Genomic DNA, 17,244 nt, shown 5'->3' on the forward strand with positions numbered 1-17,244 from the left:
CATCTAGTCACAAAGGTAGTCACGAGATCCATCGATTTGGAGTAAACAAACTCATTGACGAAAACGAGGAGACCAGGCGGCTGAAATGATGGCGCGATCGGTTTCGCGCGGCGCAACGGAAAAGATGCACCGTAAGGATGGTAGGGGAGGAAGTAAAGAGTGTCCGCGAGAGTGCAATTAAATCAGCGCGTGACAGGCGCGCGCTCGCGCGCGCTAATTACCGCCGATGAAATTAGCAGTTAATATACGCGTGTACACACGGAATGGGGGTAGTTTGATTGGGCCAATTCGAGGCAATTCCTGGCGATTGCTGGTTTCATTGAGCCTGCGCTTAAGAGCTCAGTGCCACGCTGCCGGTCAACGGACATGGATCTCTTGGAAAGTATAGGTACTCTTACCTTTCTCGTCCTTCCGATCGATCATCTTCTCATAAATCGATCGATCGATTCTAATCCGTTTCTAACCTCTCGATCCAAGTATATACCGGATACAACTGATACGAGGACGAATCGAAACGGTGTGGATGTAAAATTGCGGGACAATTCGAATCATTGATAGTGCATGGGACGCAAATCGATGGGAGGATCGTGCATTCGGTAGACAGAGGATCGGTGACGCGATGTACGCAAGTCGATCGTCGCCGAGTGCGCTCTGTGATCTCTCAAACCGTTTGATCGAGGTTCAAGGTTCCGGTTCAAGGACTTCTGCGAACAGAGACACGAGATGGATAGCTGATATGTTCGATGTGACTGAGGCTAGGGTGGAAACTAAGTGGAATTTATGGGAGTTGGGTTAGGTGGTACTTACTCGATGATGTGTGATGTTCAAGAACATGAATTTCATAGAAGATACAGCGATTTTAGGAAATGGAAATACGTGGACAGCAATTCAGGTAATGTGTTAATTATATTTTTGTTTACGAAAATTTGATTTCAGTATTTTAAGACTGACTTGTGTTAAATTGTGCGAGATTGTCTAGTTCTTTTTCTAAATACTTTTGCTCCTCACCTTTGTAACCTTTGTAATTTATAGAAGTAATAATTGTTCGAGTTATGCCTCGATCTCTATTTTTATTGTTCACCTGCTTATCTGTAAGTGATAAATCAAGTGTGATTAAAAAAATTATAAATAAGAAGTACATGTTTGAAACATGAACTATCAATAACTTATGACTTGGATAATTTCATGTATAAATAACGTCATTGTCGGAGTATGTTGCGTAAGCTGCTCCAACTTTCTGCATAAAACTATACAATGACTCGTATTGTCTTAAACGCAAATCTATTATATTTTACATATCTTTTTATGCTGTTTAATTAACAAAAATTTAGCTGCTAATAGATTTTTATAAAAATTATTCTTCTTTAAGGTTTATTTATTTTTCTATACGATGTTCAATTTCATATCTCCAATATCTATTTCTTGAAGTTATAAAACCCTAAAAGGGACTCTAGATAAGTCCTTTTACCAATATTTTGAAACTTCTTCCGAAAAGAAGTAGAACATAAATAGCATAATTTTTCCTAAATCTAAAACTCCAATGGTGCCAACAACCAACCAACCAAACCGAGAACCTTTATTTCCAGTATTCTGCGCTTCATCTTCATCCACACAGTCCAAAAATGCGAGGTACTCTTTTTCTTGAATTTAGAACTATACCAAAGAAATTTACATCATTAATTAAACAAAAAGTGTATTCTACGATGCTGTAACAAAGAAACAGAAAGTAGACAAATTAGATCATTATTAAATTTACTTTAGAAGCAAATTTTTCCTAAAACCACCTTATTTCCTCTAAACAGCGCACATCCAGCATTCTCTTCACCATGATCTCCGTTCCAAGAAACATAGAGGTCGCAGCGGGTCAAGCGCAGGTCGTCCATATTCGAAGTGGAATCGTGATGTACACGATTTTCCCATCGCGGTGGACCGTGCACAAGCCAACCCGCTCCGATTCCCACATGCCCCTCCAAGCTCCTCTGCAACATCACCTAACACACATCATAATATCGAGGCGGCGTTCTCCAACTTCTTCGCCGGGGGGCGGTCGCAATGGCGTGGCAGTGGCCACGAGACCAAAGAGAGACTCTCGGACCCTAACTTCAGACAGAGGAAACATAAACGACAAAGATGCAACGCACATATACCTCTATATACGTTCAGCCAATACCATGACGAACCATTTTATTTGGAGTGGTGGAGTGGTACCAGGCCAGAGAAAAGGCAAGAAAGCGAAAAAAGAAAAAGAAAGAATCAAAGAGATGAAAGAGCACATACAGAGAGAGAGAGAGAGAGAGAGAGAGAAAGAGAGACTGAGAGGGGAGGGGTGGGAGGGGGAAGTGACTCTTCTGTACAAGGGGGATTAAAAAGAGAGACAGACGGATGACTCTGGTGCAGAATGGAAAGGGAGAAAAAGAGAAAGAAAGAGGAAGAAATACAGGAGAACAGTATATACCGCGCCCGCATAAAACGGCCGTCCTCTCGTGGAGCACGTAACGCGTAGTAGGTGCTACAGGATTGGTTGGTTTCTATGTGTGGGGGCGGCCTGGCCAGCAACCCGTTGAAAATATAAGCGTGTGTGAGTGTCGGTTGATTAGCCAGAGTCAGAACGGATCGTCGCTTAGTGCGACAGTGTCCGGTTAGTTAGGCGGCTCTTGTTGTTTCGCGCGATCAACTCACCCGGTTGTCGATATATAGAAAATACAGCAAAAATCCGTTCAGTCGCAAGAGAAACAATATACGTAAACATTTGGAAAATCATTCGCCCTCTATTTCTTTTGTTTTCTTCTTTTTTTATTGCTGCTCTTATTTTGGAAATGTTTTCAAATTAACATTTGAGTATAGTTCCTCCGGTTCTCGAAAGTATAATTCGGATCGACTGGTTCAATCTGTTCGTGTGCCGACGACACGATGCTTGGCTCTCGCTTCGTTAGCTTGTACTAATCAAAATTAATCATAACCCGGGCAACAATTGATCGCAATTGGCTCGGATTCCATTACGGAGGACGCGCGAACGCCGCGACCGCCATCCTGCGCACCGCGCACGCCTTTTTGCATAATTGGCCAACCGGAGGTCTTCACGAAGAACCCGAGGAATCGGCGGTAATAAAGGGAGCAGGAAGTGAATGGGACACAGTTGTCTAGGGTATTTTAAACCCTGGCTGGATCATCGATCGACGAATTTTCATTTGTTACTACCGAGAAGAGAAGAAGATACAGAACAAAGTTGAAGAAACATCGAGGAAGAGGAAACTCTCATATACCTTGTATCGGAAATCCAAGCGAGGCATTCAATATTTATTTACTAATAGAAAGAAATGGTTCCTGTCGAGTTGCTCTAATTTTAAGCCTGTGAAGATTGAAGAAGAGAGATAATTGAAGTCAAAAAACTGTTGAACAAGAAGTGTATATAATTAAGAGGAAAAGAAATTGTATTCAGCGCACGGTGATCGAAGAAGAGAAAACACAATTGCAGTTTGTGAAACTATTAAAGAAAAGGAGCTACGAATTTATATTAGAGATTGAAAGAATTTGATATTTATGATATTTTTATTAAAAAAGAAGAGAAGTTCCTATCTGATTTTGATAACGAAACCACGTGTTTTTAAAACGTCAAGAGTTATCAAAGAAATACCGTGCCAATAATTGCATTTCAATTATTATTTGACACTAGAAAAATAATCTAACGTTGTTATTCATTACTTGAAGAATCGAAAGGAGAAAATAATTGAAATTTTTCAATCCTAAAAAAATTTATAAAAGATGGACGGAGGTCCCTTCGATGACCCGATCTTCTCTGACTTCGGTGGTCGAGGAGGTTCCGGAGTCCACAGTATTCAAGTGATGCTTGGCCTTCATGGTGGGCACCATGGTGGCGATTTAATGCCCACTGGAGGTCATCTGCACAAATTGGACTCTTCCAACAGTCCACCGCCACATCATCAAACGTCTCACCATCATCTGCAACAACAACAACAACAACAGAAAGAGCTGAAGGAATTGGAATTAGCTGGAATGTACGCACCACTTCCTCAGACGCAGGATGTCACCACGTCGACGTCCACTGCTGCGACGCCGACCTCGACGACGTTGCAGCAGGGTCTGCAGCTTGGAAATCCTTTAAAAAGGAAGCCAGAAGACCCGATGAACACTCTTGCTCCAGGTTAGTATTGTGCTTTCAGTGAATATTTCAATATTTGAAGTATTTGATGTTGAAAATTTTACAGGAAAATTTGGCTTAATAATTCGATATCTGTGGTGACTAATTGAGAATAAGAGTGATTCTATTAATTTGTTAAAGTACTTGTAAAATTTATATTGATATGTATATAAAGTGAAGAAATCGTTGAAAAAGTTAGCTTAAAAAGTGTTGTGAGATTTTGGATTGATGAGTAAATTGGTTTAAGGAAAGAATCATTATAGAATTAAATAGAATTATTAATTATGATCTTTTCCTTTAAGTGAAATGAGATTTATAGAAGGAATAATTGTTGAAATTTTACGTTACATTAATTTATATTTGTAGTCAGTAGCGAGGCTCAGCCAGCTAAGAAAGATTCCAAGAAGAAGACCGACAACAATGGAATCAAAAAGAAGAAAACCAGGTATATATTTCTTTAAAATTACTTAAAATTAGATTAACTGTTTATTACTTCCTGATGTTTTCTTCTAACTTTAATTTTGATCATATCTTTTTAAATATTAACAACAGGATCTTTATAAAAGCCTAGTTTAAAGTTAAAAATACTATAATATCTTCAACATTAGTCACGTTCCGCTGAAAGAGAAAATTACACAGTCTGAAGCTTCAACTATTATTACTATTCGATGATTATTTTAATTTTATTGTGCAAATTAATTATTGCAGAACGACATTTACTGCTTATCAATTGGAAGAATTGGAAAGAGCATTTGAACGTGCACCGTATCCTGATGTCTTCGCGAGAGAAGAGCTAGCTCTAAAACTCGCTTTGTCGGAGTCAAGGGTTCAAGTTTGGTTCCAGAATCGGCGTGCAAAATGGCGGAAGAGAGAACCTCCACGTAAAACCGCTGGATACATGGCTGCTGGTTCAGCAAGTCCCGGTTTATCAGGTAATCACAACAAAAATGATAACCGTCTTCTACCTATATTGTTTATTGCTATTCGTCAGTTTTATTAGAAATTATTATATTATTAAACTGTTAAACTATAAATTATTATACTAATAAAATAGTAGTTGTAGTACTTTACTATTTTTTTTATCAAAACAAGTAACTATAACAGACAATATTTTAGAATAAATAAAAGAAATTATTAATACATTACACAGAGGAAATTATTTGCTCTTTTGAAGATTTTATCTATTATTGATCGAGTGAAATTATTTAGCAAAGTTTAAAATAAAGAAAGAAAAAACAAAAGAACCAACCGCAGTTAATTCTTCGAGTTCTCGTTCACATACATACATACATAGTTATAAAGAATATCAATGCTTTCTGCAAAAATAAGCCAACTGCATCGTATTACAAAAATCTATAAAATAATCCTATATATTTGCAATTAATACTAGTTTAAAATCCACATAGATTACTATATTATTTCTAAAGATTTTTATAAAATTATACTTACACTTGGTACATTGATATAAGTAATGTTCTTGTTTATAAAAACTATAAGAAATATCAAATGTTATCCTAACAGTAACTATCACACTAAATTTAAAAATTTGTTTAAATTATTAAAATTATTTTTATACTTAAAAAAATTAATACAAGCAATTCTCTTTCCACCAGGATCATTTACCTCGCTGAATAATACCCTCAACCCCTTCGCCTCTCCAACAACAGCGACAGCACCGCCGGATGCTTGGGCGTATTCTCCAGCGTATGACCTGGCGCCACACCTGAATCTACTTAGCCCATCTAATTCCCCTTATTCCACCTCTTTCGGTGGACCGAGCAACAACGGGTCAGCATACTCGTACGCGACAATGCTTCCGCAACATGATGCCTCGTTATTTTCTACACCATCAGGGAACACGATGCGCGTACACCAGGACTACATGAACGCCAGTAACAGTCCCCCACCTCCTCTAACCCGCAACGATTATCAGACTATGGTGACCACGCATTCGCCACCCACTCACCTAGCTAACTCCATGTCAGAGGAAGAACATCAGCAGAATAAGCAATTGGATTATGTCAGTGGTCTCAGTCCAGCGGATAAGTATCAGCACGAACAATCTGATTACACGCAGCAGCAGCAACAACAGCAACAACAACAGGATCAGAAACAAGAATACGGGATGCACTCACCACAAGGACGCCAAGGAATGAAGGAACAGGTGATGGTGAAGAGCGAGCCAACCAACCAACAGAGCTATGTGCAGTTGCCTCCTTTTCTGAACTGACTCGAAACCTCCAGTCTAGATTTACTCTAGAACAACTGGCGGTTCCAGTTTGGAATGGATCTTTCTTGCCAAAGGAATTTCAGGGCTGAACGTAAAGTCTTGATAAGTTGTGCTTAGGAAGATTTATTAGCATTTGGATTAAGTTAAGGATAATAATGCAAGGTTTTGAGTTAATTAGAGTTATTATAATTTGTTATTCTAAAGACAGAAAGAAGTTTGGGAATAGAAGTCTTCAATAGAGTCCTTTGAGAGACCTTGAAAGTTTCTTTTATTTATGAAGTTTATTCTGTTCTCAATGTAATTCTATTTTGTATTATATAACTTTAAAAGATTCATGAAATTCATTGGAATTACATTTGTAAAAGAAAGTTTAACACTAAGAATACGATAATCGTTGATTCTTCTTAGTAAGAAAGCAGCCCTGGAAAAAATATGTTTTTTAATAATAAACGTATATCTGTAAGAAATAAAATATTTTAAGGGAAGCAATTAATTGAATGAGAGCATTCTAGTGCCTTAAAGGTGTAAGTTCGTATGAGGTGTGAGTACTTTTGTATTATTTGTCCCTTGTTCGTAGTTATTAAGAAAAACCGAATGAAAATGAACGTGTTGTGTTGTATTTTATTCAAATACTCTGTAGTGTATACGAAATCATGTACATATATAGAGAGAGTATAAAACATCACCTGAACTTGTAAAGTCTTTTACAGAGATATTTCGTGTGTATTTTGTACTCTGCCCATCTTTTTATGACGTTTGTAATTACTCGCATTTAAATACACTTAAAAATGAAAACATGTAATCAATTATTTGACGATAACGTGCCTTAAATAATTAACTCCTTTTGAGATATCTAAAAAATTCGACACAACTTATTGTAATTTTGTATGTTAATATTAAATTTGTATGCGAAAGTAATTTTTAATAAATATTCAAAATATATCACGAGAGGAATCTTGTTTCGATATATAATCCATACTATTAGATTGGCAACTAAGTGATTGCAGATTTTGTCAATAGGTGGTCTTAGCACATTCTTTTGTTTTGTCAACGTGTTCAAAGCATCTAACCTAATCATTTTTATATTTTTTGATGATTTTGGTTAACTTCCTAGTTGCGTTGTTCAGTTTGCGTTTGTCATCCGGTGTTCTATTGATCTGCCATACTCTTCTTAGTCTACGTCTTTCTGCGATTTTTTTTTAATATGTAATGGGGATATTCATGTTTGCTGATAGAAGTCTTAGTAGGTAGCGTTTATTATGCTCGTGTTTAAATATTTCGTGGCTGTTTCGATATCTTCATTTGTTTTTAGTGAAATTGAGGCTGAAGTTGAGTGATTAAAGACTTCTCTAAAGAGCTGCCAGTTGGTGAGTTGGTTATGGATTCTCGATAATTGTTGAACTGACTGTTGCTATAACGGGGGAATGGTTAGAAGAGACATCCGCCGAGGAATTGATTTGGACATATCTTGGCGAGATATTTTTAGTTATGAAGAAGTCAAGTAAGTCAGGTATTTTGTTAGTATCAGTGGGCCAGTATGTGGATTCATATGTGGTGAGGTAATTGAGATTGTTGGTGATTATGCTATTCAAGAGATTTTTGCCTCTTACTGTGACAAGTCTGCTGCCCCATTGGGTATGTTTGGTGTTATAGTCTTCTCCAACTATGAATTTATTGCGCAGAGCATCAAGGAAGTTATCAAAGTCTTCTGTAGCAATGGAGTGTCTGGGAGGGCAATGTACTGCTGAAGTGGTGATTGTACCATGGCAGTCTTCTATTGCTACGTTTGTAGCTTGGAGGTAGTCTTTCTGGAATGATAGAAGCTCATAATACTTAATGCTGGATTTGATAATGATTGGTACATTTGAAAATATGGTAGAAGTTATAACCGTTTATTTTCAGATACTTTTTGTCGGTGAAGTGGGTTTCAGATATGAGCATTACGTCGATTAGCTGTTGTTTTAGGAAGAGTTCTAGTTTGAATTTGTGTTGAGCTAGACCGTTGGCATTCCAAAGAGCTATGCGTCTTGGTTTTATTTTGTGTCGGGCGTATTAATTTATCCATGATGAGTGTTAATAATGATAGTAAGTTATTTATTTGTTCTGATTGTTTTTCGATTAATTTTTCAAGTCTAGAGAAGTTGTCTGTGTTTTGTGGATTGGGAATACTATTTTGAGAATGGTCCCTATGGGTTTTCGGATTATTTTGATTTCCTTGTACTGCTTGGGCATAGGAGATTGAAGTAGTAGTGAATTTTGGAGGACTGGGTATTTGATTGGTTGTGTCTTTGGCTCTGAGTTTAGGATACTTTTTTATGTATAGGGTTTTGTAGGCTGAGCAACCTTTGTAGTTAGCAGGATGGTCTCCTTAACAGTGGATGCACTTCACTGGGGTTTCTGGTGATTTAGTGCACTGCTCAGTGAGATGTGTACCTGTACATTTAACGCAGCGGAAATTATGATTGCAGTATTTCTGCGTATGACCGTACTTTTGGCACCTTTTACATTGCACTATCTCTTTTTTTTATTAAAGCAGATTCGATTTTTACTACCGAGATCATTAGTCGAGTTATGTTATAGATTTGTTTGTTATTAGGTTTTTGTTTGATAATGCAAAACCCCACACATTTTTGGTCACTCGTCAAAAATTATTGGAACTAGGTTGGGGTGTGTTGTCATATCCACCATATAGCCCTGACCTTGCGCCTTCAAATTACTATTTATTTCGTTCCATGCAAAACTCCTCAAATGGTAAAATTTTTAATGACGCTGATAATGTAAAATCACATTTAATTCAGTTTTTTGCTGGCAAAAATCAGAAGTTTTATGAACATGGAATTATGACACTGCCTGAAAGATGGCAAAAGGTCATCGACAAAAACAGACAATACCTAATTGAATAAAGTTATATTTTTAAGCAAAAATTTTGAATTTTCCTTCTTATTTAAAATATGTAATCACTTAATGACCAATCCATTAATAGCAAATTTATTGTAATCCACATATACATAAATCACATAAAGCATGACAATTGAAAATATGTACAACTAAACTGCAAAGGTTAACAGGCAAAAATAAAATATTTTTAGGCAAATCTTTAAATCAGTTTGTTTTAGAATATGGATTATGATTCAATTAAAATGTATTTTGGATAAAAAAGTATATACTACGTTGTTTAAACAACGTCAGTAATCTTGTAAAATCCTTATGATACTATCGCATATAAAATTGTTGAACCAAAGAGTTAGTTTCTAATTTTGCCTATTAGCAGATTTTACATTACTCATATTTCTAGAAATATTTAATTGTTATGCTCTATGAAACCCTTTATATATCTTTTACACGCACTTAGTATTGTAGTAAATGTTCAAGCCATGCTGCTCCATTTAAATTGATCACTTCGTTGTAACCATCATTTATACGATCAACAAGTTGATCAAGCTCACATCCATCCTCCAAAACATTTGGTTTGAAAACCGACGTTTCGACTTGCCACACTCCGTCCCCACTGAAATGATGTTTTTGTTCTAACTTGTACACGCATAATGCCAAATATTGTGTAGGAGTATAATTATATCCATCTTGTAAGGAACATTCTTTGTACAACAAATTTAATGTATTATCAATTGTCGACCTATATTAATATAATATGTATTTTAATATTTATATATAATATATTTCAATATTTTTAAATAATGTAAATATTTTCTCACGTTGGATAAAGTATAATCTGAATATTTTTACATATATCATCTATTGAAAAATGTTTCTTCAAATATTGTATTGTTTTATTGATGCGTGTCAGTGAAACATATTTCCAATAAACATGTCGTTGAATAGAAGACAAAACATGAACCTTGTCATGCCCTAGTTCTTTCCTTAAAATATATGCTAAATATTTTCCTGTTGCTGCATAAGTATCTCCTTCCAAAAATCTGAAATTATGAATTACTGTTAAAGAGTTTAAACATACATCATACTACAATTATTAATAACATTTATGTCCTATCTGATCAGAATGATTACCTCGAAAAGAATTTCTTATCTGATAAATATGTGTTAATATTTGCATTGTTCGTAAGGTTTAAATGTTTCAAATATGTTAAACGATTTATGACCAATTTGTAGAAATAAATCATAAACAAGATTCGTGGATGCTTCAACCATACAGCTAACTCTAAGTTATTTTCCATAGAAATATACCGTCTTAAAAACGTGTCTTTCCTCATTTTCAAACCTATCAATGTAGTATATAGAGATTCATGTGGTATTTCGAAGTTCTGGAAAATTTGTAATAATTCTTTTATTTCACTTGTATCACGAAACAGGATTCGGGGATATATTCTTATTATTTCAATTATATTTTTATTTTCTATTTTTAGGTATTTAAATTCATTTAAAAATTGTTCAACGTTATCAACATCCACATTTAGAAGGTAAAGGTGTTGTTTTAACTGTAAAAAATATTGTATTAGATTAGGCTATTTATAAATTAATGTATTTTTTTCTCCAAATAATTATACTTACGAATTCTTTATCAAACTGACATTTATGTTGCAGCACATCTAGCGTTCTGGACATTTCTGCAAGACTTAAATATTTCATTCTCTTCTGTTTATAAAACAATTCATCATGCAATTTCATATGATATGTTTTATGGTATACCACACACAATTGATAATAACTACCAATTCGCATACGAGACTCTTTTTTTAGCATTTTTTGATCAGGTATATCAACTTTAACGCCTACATTAGAAAATAAAGTTCTCATAATACTTTGACTAGATGAAATGTCATGTAACTTTTTGAACTGGTGCACAGATTTGTGCATTAATGCTGAAAACCTAAAATAAAGAAATAATTGTATACTATAACTTAAAATATATAGTTGCAAAATATTATATTTGAGCTTTAAAGTGTGACCTTATTTAGCTAAAAACAATTGACACACCGTCTAATATGAGATAAATCTACAGAGTCTATGCCCACTTCTTTAAGCACAAGAATTCTATTCTTCAAGAGTTTAGGATCGAGCATTAAGCATTCTAGCAAATATTCGTTCTTTTCTAATCTTATATCAAAATCCTAGGAGAAATTAACGAGTTATTAATAATATACAGATTGTGTAACATTCAATAATATTATGAATAAATCATACTTACGCGCAATGTTATACAATTCCGAACAAGTCTGTTTTTCGATATTTTTGTAATTTTACTCTTCTTTTCGTATTCATGAAGTGTTTCAATAGTATTATTATCGAGTTTTAAATATGTAGTTAATACGTCATCAATTTTTATTTGTGTTGAAAAAGGGGAAATTAATTTTCCGAATTGTTTTATGACATATTTTGTTGCAAATCTTTGGCTAAGCATTTTGATTTACATTTATTTACAATAATTAGCTAGACATCAGAAGAGGGAAAACAATTAAAATATTTGAAGGTTAACCTACAAAACAAAAATATTATTTTTATTCATTTAAACTATAAAATTCAGCTCAATTAAACGCATATATGAATAATTCAGAGTCATTTTAGATGTCACTGATTTGTATGATTATAAAAAATAATAATTATAATGTATGATAAAATGTTTTTTTCTATGTTATTACTTCTATGATATTCTAAAAACCATCATGAGGTTAGATGGATCTGAATCTTATCCATAAAACAATACCATAAAATTACGCACAAGTCCATAAAATTAATGAATTATAAATGGACTTTAAAATATTATATCCTTTTGATTTTTACTCTAGTTCATGAAGTAATAGAAAAAAAAGGAAGTATTTTAATTATTTGAAAAAAGTAATTATTTGTTTAAAATTTATGTGAATAGTAATTTTACAAATATAGAGATATCACAAAATTACAATTTTTTAATGTGGAGATGCCTTTTTCTTTCAATAAATTTAGTAGTATGTTATATTGTATCTTTCAGTTATCTCTTACAATGCTCTATTCTAATAGCACAGAAATATACTAACAAAATATAATTATACAATTAAGGTTTCAGAAATTTATTTTAAGGTATACAACATAATATACAATAATAGTATGTAAAATAATTACTTTAAAGGCATGAGTAAAAAAGCAGGTCGCAGTGTATATTTCCCTGTTCTTGAAGTGTTACAATTTTGAAAATTCGACTAAAAACAAATTTATATACACGGGTATAGAGGACGCGGTAATTACACGTTTTATATTGATATTTGAACGCTATGTGAAATAATCGAGGCATAGTAAAATTTATATCTCCGATGGCTTAATACGTAAAATCACAGGAACACTAGTGCATGGTAGAATAGCTAATTCTGTAACAACAGCTGTCACTAAATTAGCTGGTGTAACATCGTACATAATATTTAAAAGATTCAACGACTTTCTTGTTCTCCAGTTCGTTAATAATGATTTTTGCGCACCATTTCCATAATCTTGTACTAGCTCATCTGCATTTCCTATGAATGAATCACCAATAGAGAAAAAAATAAAAATATATACATACATTATATTAATATAGAATAATTATGAATAAATAAATTGGTGATATAAAAACACGCATAAAGTCTTCTGCTTACCTAATTCATTATAGACAATAGAATCTGTCTGTACGCGTTCGCAAGACTTATGAGTTTCGCAAGCGACTAACACTGGAATATTAAACGCTCTGGCCATTAAGGCAACCTGAGCGGTACCAACTCTCGACATTACCGCACCATTCGCTAATATCGCATGAGCACCAAGAAACACTTTGCTCACCTATTCAGTAGTCTTATTATTGTCAATAATCTTAAAAAGTATTTAAGTAATATAAAAATCATCTTTCAGTTCTGCTTACTTCAGGCATCACGTAACTTAAAGCATTAATTAAAATGTAAGAGCATTCAATTTCATGTTTCGCTAAACGCCTAAGTTGTTCTTTCCCTTCTAACCATGGTCTTCCATCCACGACAATAACACGAAATTCTTTACCCGCAGTGTGCGCGTCTAACAATATTTTATGTATCAGAGATGAACTGTAAACAATATAAATTTTATTGCAAATGTTGAAAATATACAGAGGCTTTCTAAGATGTCTTCAAAATAAGAACTCACTAGCCATAAGTTAAGATAACATCTCCATTGGATATTTTAGTTTGTATAGTTATCGATATTGCCTTATCAGCAAGTTCTATTTGCTCCCGTATATAAGTATCTATTGCATTACTTAATTTATTTTTTGCCTAAAACATACGACATTTTTATTTCATTTCAAAAATATCATCAAACATATATCAAACGAAAATGTGTATAAAATTACTCACATCCTCATCAGACAATGAAGAGGGAAACTGTGCCATTTGCCATTTTAAGTGCCTTAATGCATTCTGCATTGAAACAGCCAATGGCCTACAATGATGCAAGTAGGCTACAGATTCTTGCAAATTTGCTTCGAAACCTCGGATAAAGTCAGCCTGTGGTGGTCTTTCAAAGTCCTGAATAAGTTGCTTAACAGCAGCTAAAAGAGCAACGCATCTTGCGTTGCTGCCTACAATTACTTTGCTTGCATATTGCGTACCTAATCTAATTATTGCCGGGTGTATATTCGAATTGACAAAGGATACATCAGCAATGGCCTGTTCTCTTTCGTGATATAAATGTTTGAACAGATTTATTTCATGAGTGTTAATTTTTTGAATGATTTTTTTTTGTGTTGATACTTTTTTCACTATATCTGTCACACTGGTAGTGTGTGTTACAGGTTTATTACTATTATTATTATTATTTTCTTCCTTACTTCTAATTTTACTTTTTTCTGATAAAATTTGTTGTTTGGCTGCTCTTTGTGCTTCTTGCTTTGCTCTTCTTTCAGCTCGTAATACCGCTTTGCTCTTCCCTTCACTACCGCTTTCTGGTACTATTTTCTCATTTTTTTCACATGTATTTGGGGTCTTACTGATTACTGGTACTGGTACTGGTTCTGGTACCGGTACTAGTACTTCATTAGGAGATTCAATATTTTTGTTAGTTACAGTTTCTGGTATACCATTGCTTTTTTTAATCTTAGTACTATTGGAAGGGATAGGTTTATTATTATCGGAAGGGTCTTTGTTTGACGTTTTAGTCGATTTAGCCTTTGCCTTAGCATTAGCTTTAGCAGCTTTCTTTGCTTCGCGTTCTGCTTTTATTTCCTCTCTTGATTTTTCTGGAACAGTTCCTTTTTTGTTGGTCATTTTGATTGATGTAACTGCTGATCTTTCAAATTCAGTATCCTCTGCAAACAAATTTCATCAATTTCATGAATTTGAATTAATAATCTTCTCAATTACATAGGAAAATAATCGTACAATACGAAAAGAAAGGAATTAGAAATTCTTGTACTAAGTTGAAACATATAAATATTTACGGACATGTTCCTCTTGCTCCATCATCAGTGTATCAGTTCTCAGTAAGACATGAGGAGAATACAGCTGTAAACAATAATTCAACTTTAAAAAATCATAAACTATTGATTAAAATATCATTTTTCTTTGGAAATATTTATTCATTTATTAAAATAATTATCGTTCATGTAATACAAAATATTAAATATATCTCTTATATTACTTTTTAAATATAGACATGACGATTCGTTATACAATTTACATTACTTAAAATGTATTACGAAATAATATTTATTATTGAATAAGCCTATTTATTAGAATATATAAATTGCTTCATACGGGTGCAGCATACATACAATTTTGTAAAAATGTTATTTACTTTGGCAAACGATATTTTATTATCTTTTTTATTTCAAGATTTTATTATTTCGTACGCCTTAATTTCATGTTCCTAACCTATTGTGAGTGCTTTATTTTTAATGGACATCAGAATAAAATAATTCTTCATTTGAATATTCGAATATTGACATAAATACCTTTTATATTGTAATATATATTTCTTAAAAGCGTGCGTCGTTGAAAGAATGGTGTTTCTTAACTTTTAGTCAAATTTTGGTTATATACTCGATACTTTTGCTATATCCTATGGCTTTAGGAAATAATAGTGCTTCCATCTGCAGGCACAATTATATATTAGCTTTAAAAACAAATCCTTACTTTATGCTATAATTTTTACGGGAATTAAATTTATAGAAATATTAAATAAATATTCAGATTTCGATATATAAATTTGAACTACATATATAATTGATAGTTTCATTTATAAATATATTAGCAGTAAATAAACATTTATTTGAAGGAAATGTGATTCTTAATGTAAAAAATTTCATTAAAATATAAAATTAAAAGCATGTCAAACAAAAATTAAATATTCAAAACACGACTAATATCCCACTTCAGGTTATTATGATGAACAATTGGAATAATTAAAATAAACAATAATGGTAATATTAATAATTACTTAAAAAACCGTTCCACTATTATTGAGTAAAATGTAATGTTATATGAATTTATCTTTATGCATGTATTATATATGCAAATTATATATGTATCTCATATCTTTACAAAGAATAAAAATGGTAACCAGCAATCAGATTAAAAGAAGTAAATGTTTTTTAGATTTTATTTATACAACAATCTGTAAAATTGTTAGATCACTTTTTTTGCGCTGCTGCGGCTTCATCTTCACGCTGGTATGACTGCAGTAATTCTTGTTTCTTTGTAGCAATACGTTCTGCTCTGCGTTTACGTGCTTCCCTAACTTTAGTACGACGCGCCTCTGCTTGATCCGAAAGCATCTCTGCTCTCGCTTTCTCAGCCTTCTTTTTATGGATGAATTCCATTAAAACTCTCTTATTCTTGAACACGTTACCCTTAGCCTTCATGTACAGGGAATGATAGAGATGTCTATCAATCTTTTTTGTTTCACGATATTTCTTCAGGAGTCTACGAAGAACTCTCATTCTTTGGATCCAAAGATCCTGGAAAGAAATAATATAATTTATTTTTAGTACACTATTATAATTTATGTATGTAACGAAGAAATGATTTTCTAAAGGATAATTATGAAAATTTATATTTACCTTTTGAGGTGTACGAGCATTTGCTGTACCTTTCCTTTTACCAAAACCACAATGACGCCCTTTACGTCTAGCTTCTGTATTTTTGCGAACTCGAGCTCTTGAATGAACAGCAACAGGTTTCTTAATAATAAGACCGTCCTTAATCAGCTTTCTAATGCTTTGCCCTTAAGAAGAAAAATAAGTAAATAAAAACTTATATACATCGATTGAAGTCAGAATTTAATTTTCACAGAAGAACGTACGAGAATTTGTGTTTGCAATTTCGTTAATTTCATTGGGATCTAACCAGACCTTCTTTTTACCACATCGCATAACAGAGGCTGCAAGCCTCTTCTGTAGTTTTAACGAACTGTAACATCAAAAAGTGAGGTTATGTTGTGATAACTAATTATTAATATCAAATACAGTTTTTATCGCTTTAAAACGTCATTTTGATATGATTTATATACACAACAATTACTACAATTTAATTGTAATTTTCTAGACATGAAATTATACACCTAAAATACACAAATCTCAATCATGAAACCATGTGGTCAGTCGTCAACAAACTATTCAATATAAAATGTGTAAAATATAATAATTTCAACTAAATACTAGTTAATACAGATCTTTCTATTGATGTTGTAAATAATATGAATTAAATTTGAGTGAATATTGTTAAAATGTAGTTATAAATTTCTGGACGGCCCGTACCTCATAACGAAGTGTACAAGTTCCTTTCAGCAAAGAATTGCAAGATGGCGGAATCAACATTTCCTACGTATCGACATTAAGCGGAAGTAATAGAGAAGGACAATATTATTTTGAATAATTTTACAAATTCAGTACTATTGTATCGGTGAT

The 17,244-nt window shown here is 33.3% G+C and overlaps 5 protein-coding genes across 7 annotated transcripts; 2 read left to right on the plus strand and 3 right to left on the minus strand.

Annotated features, from left to right (window-relative positions):
• Positions 1 to 15: 15 nt before the first annotated feature.
• On the plus strand, positions 16 to 3,209 carry LOC117205822. Its single transcript, XM_033444587.1, has 2 exons — positions 16 to 892; positions 1,803 to 3,209. The coding sequence occupies exons 1-2, from the start codon at positions 781 to 783 to the stop codon at positions 2,384 to 2,386; spliced, it is 696 nt and encodes a 231-aa protein (XP_033300478.1). The 5' UTR covers positions 16 to 780; the 3' UTR covers positions 2,387 to 3,209.
• Positions 3,210 to 3,439: 230 nt separating this feature from the next.
• LOC117205821 (retinal homeobox protein Rx2-like) lies at positions 3,440 to 7,102 on the plus strand. Its single transcript, XM_033444586.1, has 4 exons — positions 3,440 to 4,162; positions 4,526 to 4,604; positions 4,868 to 5,091; positions 5,773 to 7,102. Exons 1-4 carry the CDS (start codon positions 3,763 to 3,765, stop codon positions 6,387 to 6,389), a joined length of 1,320 nt encoding a protein of 439 aa, XP_033300477.1. The 5' UTR covers positions 3,440 to 3,762; the 3' UTR covers positions 6,390 to 7,102.
• Positions 7,103 to 9,354: 2,252 nt separating this feature from the next.
• LOC117205819 (transcription termination factor 5, mitochondrial) lies at positions 9,355 to 12,125 on the minus strand. 2 transcript variants are annotated; one of them, XM_033444585.1, is made up of 7 exons: positions 12,005 to 12,125; positions 11,554 to 11,841; positions 11,343 to 11,476; positions 10,917 to 11,235; positions 10,416 to 10,843; positions 10,103 to 10,324; positions 9,738 to 10,023 (listed from the first exon to the last, which is right to left on the minus strand). In XM_033444585.1, exons 2-7 carry the CDS (start codon positions 11,764 to 11,766, stop codon positions 9,738 to 9,740), a joined length of 1,602 nt encoding a protein of 533 aa, XP_033300476.1. In that variant the 5' UTR covers positions 11,767 to 11,841; positions 12,005 to 12,125. The 2 variants fall into 2 exon arrangements, with proteins under 2 accessions (XP_033300475.1, XP_033300476.1); XM_033444584.1 differs by having other exon boundaries at positions 9,355 to 10,023; positions 11,554 to 12,124.
• Positions 12,126 to 12,396: 271 nt separating this feature from the next.
• LOC117205818 (translation initiation factor eIF-2B subunit delta) lies at positions 12,397 to 15,418 on the minus strand. Of its 2 annotated transcripts, none has more exons than XM_033444583.1 (7): positions 15,292 to 15,418; positions 14,783 to 14,842; positions 13,697 to 14,646; positions 13,488 to 13,615; positions 13,231 to 13,408; positions 12,971 to 13,151; positions 12,397 to 12,850 (listed from the first exon to the last, which is right to left on the minus strand). In XM_033444583.1, the coding sequence occupies exons 3-7, from the start codon at positions 14,603 to 14,605 to the stop codon at positions 12,642 to 12,644; spliced, it is 1,605 nt and encodes a 534-aa protein (XP_033300474.1). In that variant the 5' UTR covers positions 14,606 to 14,646; positions 14,783 to 14,842; positions 15,292 to 15,418; the 3' UTR covers positions 12,397 to 12,641. The 2 variants fall into 2 exon arrangements, with proteins under 2 accessions (XP_033300474.1, XP_033300473.1); XM_033444582.1 differs by having other exon boundaries at positions 14,720 to 14,842.
• Positions 15,419 to 15,910: 492 nt separating this feature from the next.
• Positions 15,911 to 17,193, minus strand: LOC117205746 (60S ribosomal protein L19). Its single transcript, XM_033444457.1, has 4 exons — positions 17,095 to 17,193; positions 16,641 to 16,747; positions 16,399 to 16,562; positions 15,911 to 16,296 (listed from the first exon to the last, which is right to left on the minus strand). The coding sequence occupies exons 1-4, from the start codon at positions 17,097 to 17,099 to the stop codon at positions 15,970 to 15,972; spliced, it is 603 nt and encodes a 200-aa protein (XP_033300348.1). The 5' UTR covers positions 17,100 to 17,193; the 3' UTR covers positions 15,911 to 15,969.
• Between the last annotated feature and the right edge of the window lie 51 nt (positions 17,194 to 17,244).

The sequence above is a fragment of the Bombus bifarius genome, unplaced genomic scaffold, assembly GCF_011952205.1.
Source record: "Bombus bifarius isolate JDL3187 unplaced genomic scaffold, Bbif_JDL3187 scf7180000007992, whole genome shotgun sequence".
NCBI classification, from domain to species: domain Eukaryota; kingdom Metazoa; phylum Arthropoda; class Insecta; order Hymenoptera; family Apidae; genus Bombus; species Bombus bifarius.

Excerpts from the sequence above, each read along its gene's own strand:
- LOC117205822 (XM_033444587.1), top strand. The coding sequence starts at position 781 with ATGGGAGTTGGGTTAGGTGGTACTTACTCGATGATGTGTGATGTTCAA. Across the intron at positions 893-1,802 it reads ATACGTGGACAGCAATTCAG|CGCACATCCAGCATTCTCTT; the intron begins GTAATGTGTTAA and ends TCCTCTAAACAG.
- LOC117205819 (XM_033444584.1), bottom strand. The coding sequence starts at position 11,766 with ATGCTTAGCCAAAGATTTGCAACAAAATATGTCATAAAACAATTCGGA. Across the intron at positions 10,844-10,916 it reads GTCAGTTTGATAAAGAATTC|TTAAAACAACACCTTTACCT; the intron begins GTAAGTATAATT and ends TATTTTTTACAG. Across the intron at positions 10,325-10,415 it reads GATAAGAAATTCTTTTCGAG|ATTTTTGGAAGGAGATACTT; the intron begins GTAATCATTCTG and ends TCATAATTTCAG.
- LOC117205746 (XM_033444457.1), bottom strand. Across the intron at positions 16,563-16,640 it reads AATTGCAAACACAAATTCTC|GGCAAAGCATTAGAAAGCTG; the intron begins GTACGTTCTTCT and ends TTTCTTCTTAAG. Across the intron at positions 16,297-16,398 it reads ATGCTCGTACACCTCAAAAG|GATCTTTGGATCCAAAGAAT; the intron begins GTAAATATAAAT and ends ATTTCTTTCCAG.
- LOC117205821 (XM_033444586.1), top strand. The coding sequence starts at position 3,763 with ATGGACGGAGGTCCCTTCGATGACCCGATCTTCTCTGACTTCGGTGGT. Across the intron at positions 4,163-4,525 it reads GATGAACACTCTTGCTCCAG|TCAGTAGCGAGGCTCAGCCA; the intron begins GTTAGTATTGTG and ends TTATATTTGTAG. Across the intron at positions 5,092-5,772 it reads AGCAAGTCCCGGTTTATCAG|GATCATTTACCTCGCTGAAT; the intron begins GTAATCACAACA and ends TCTTTCCACCAG.
- LOC117205818 (XM_033444583.1), bottom strand. The coding sequence starts at position 14,605 with ATGACCAACAAAAAAGGAACTGTTCCAGAAAAATCAAGAGAGGAAATA. Across the intron at positions 13,409-13,487 it reads GTTATCTTAACTTATGGCTA|TTCATCTCTGATACATAAAA; the intron begins GTGAGTTCTTAT and ends TATTGTTTACAG. Across the intron at positions 12,851-12,970 it reads TATTGTCTATAATGAATTAG|GAAATGCAGATGAGCTAGTA; the intron begins GTAAGCAGAAGA and ends ATTCATTCATAG.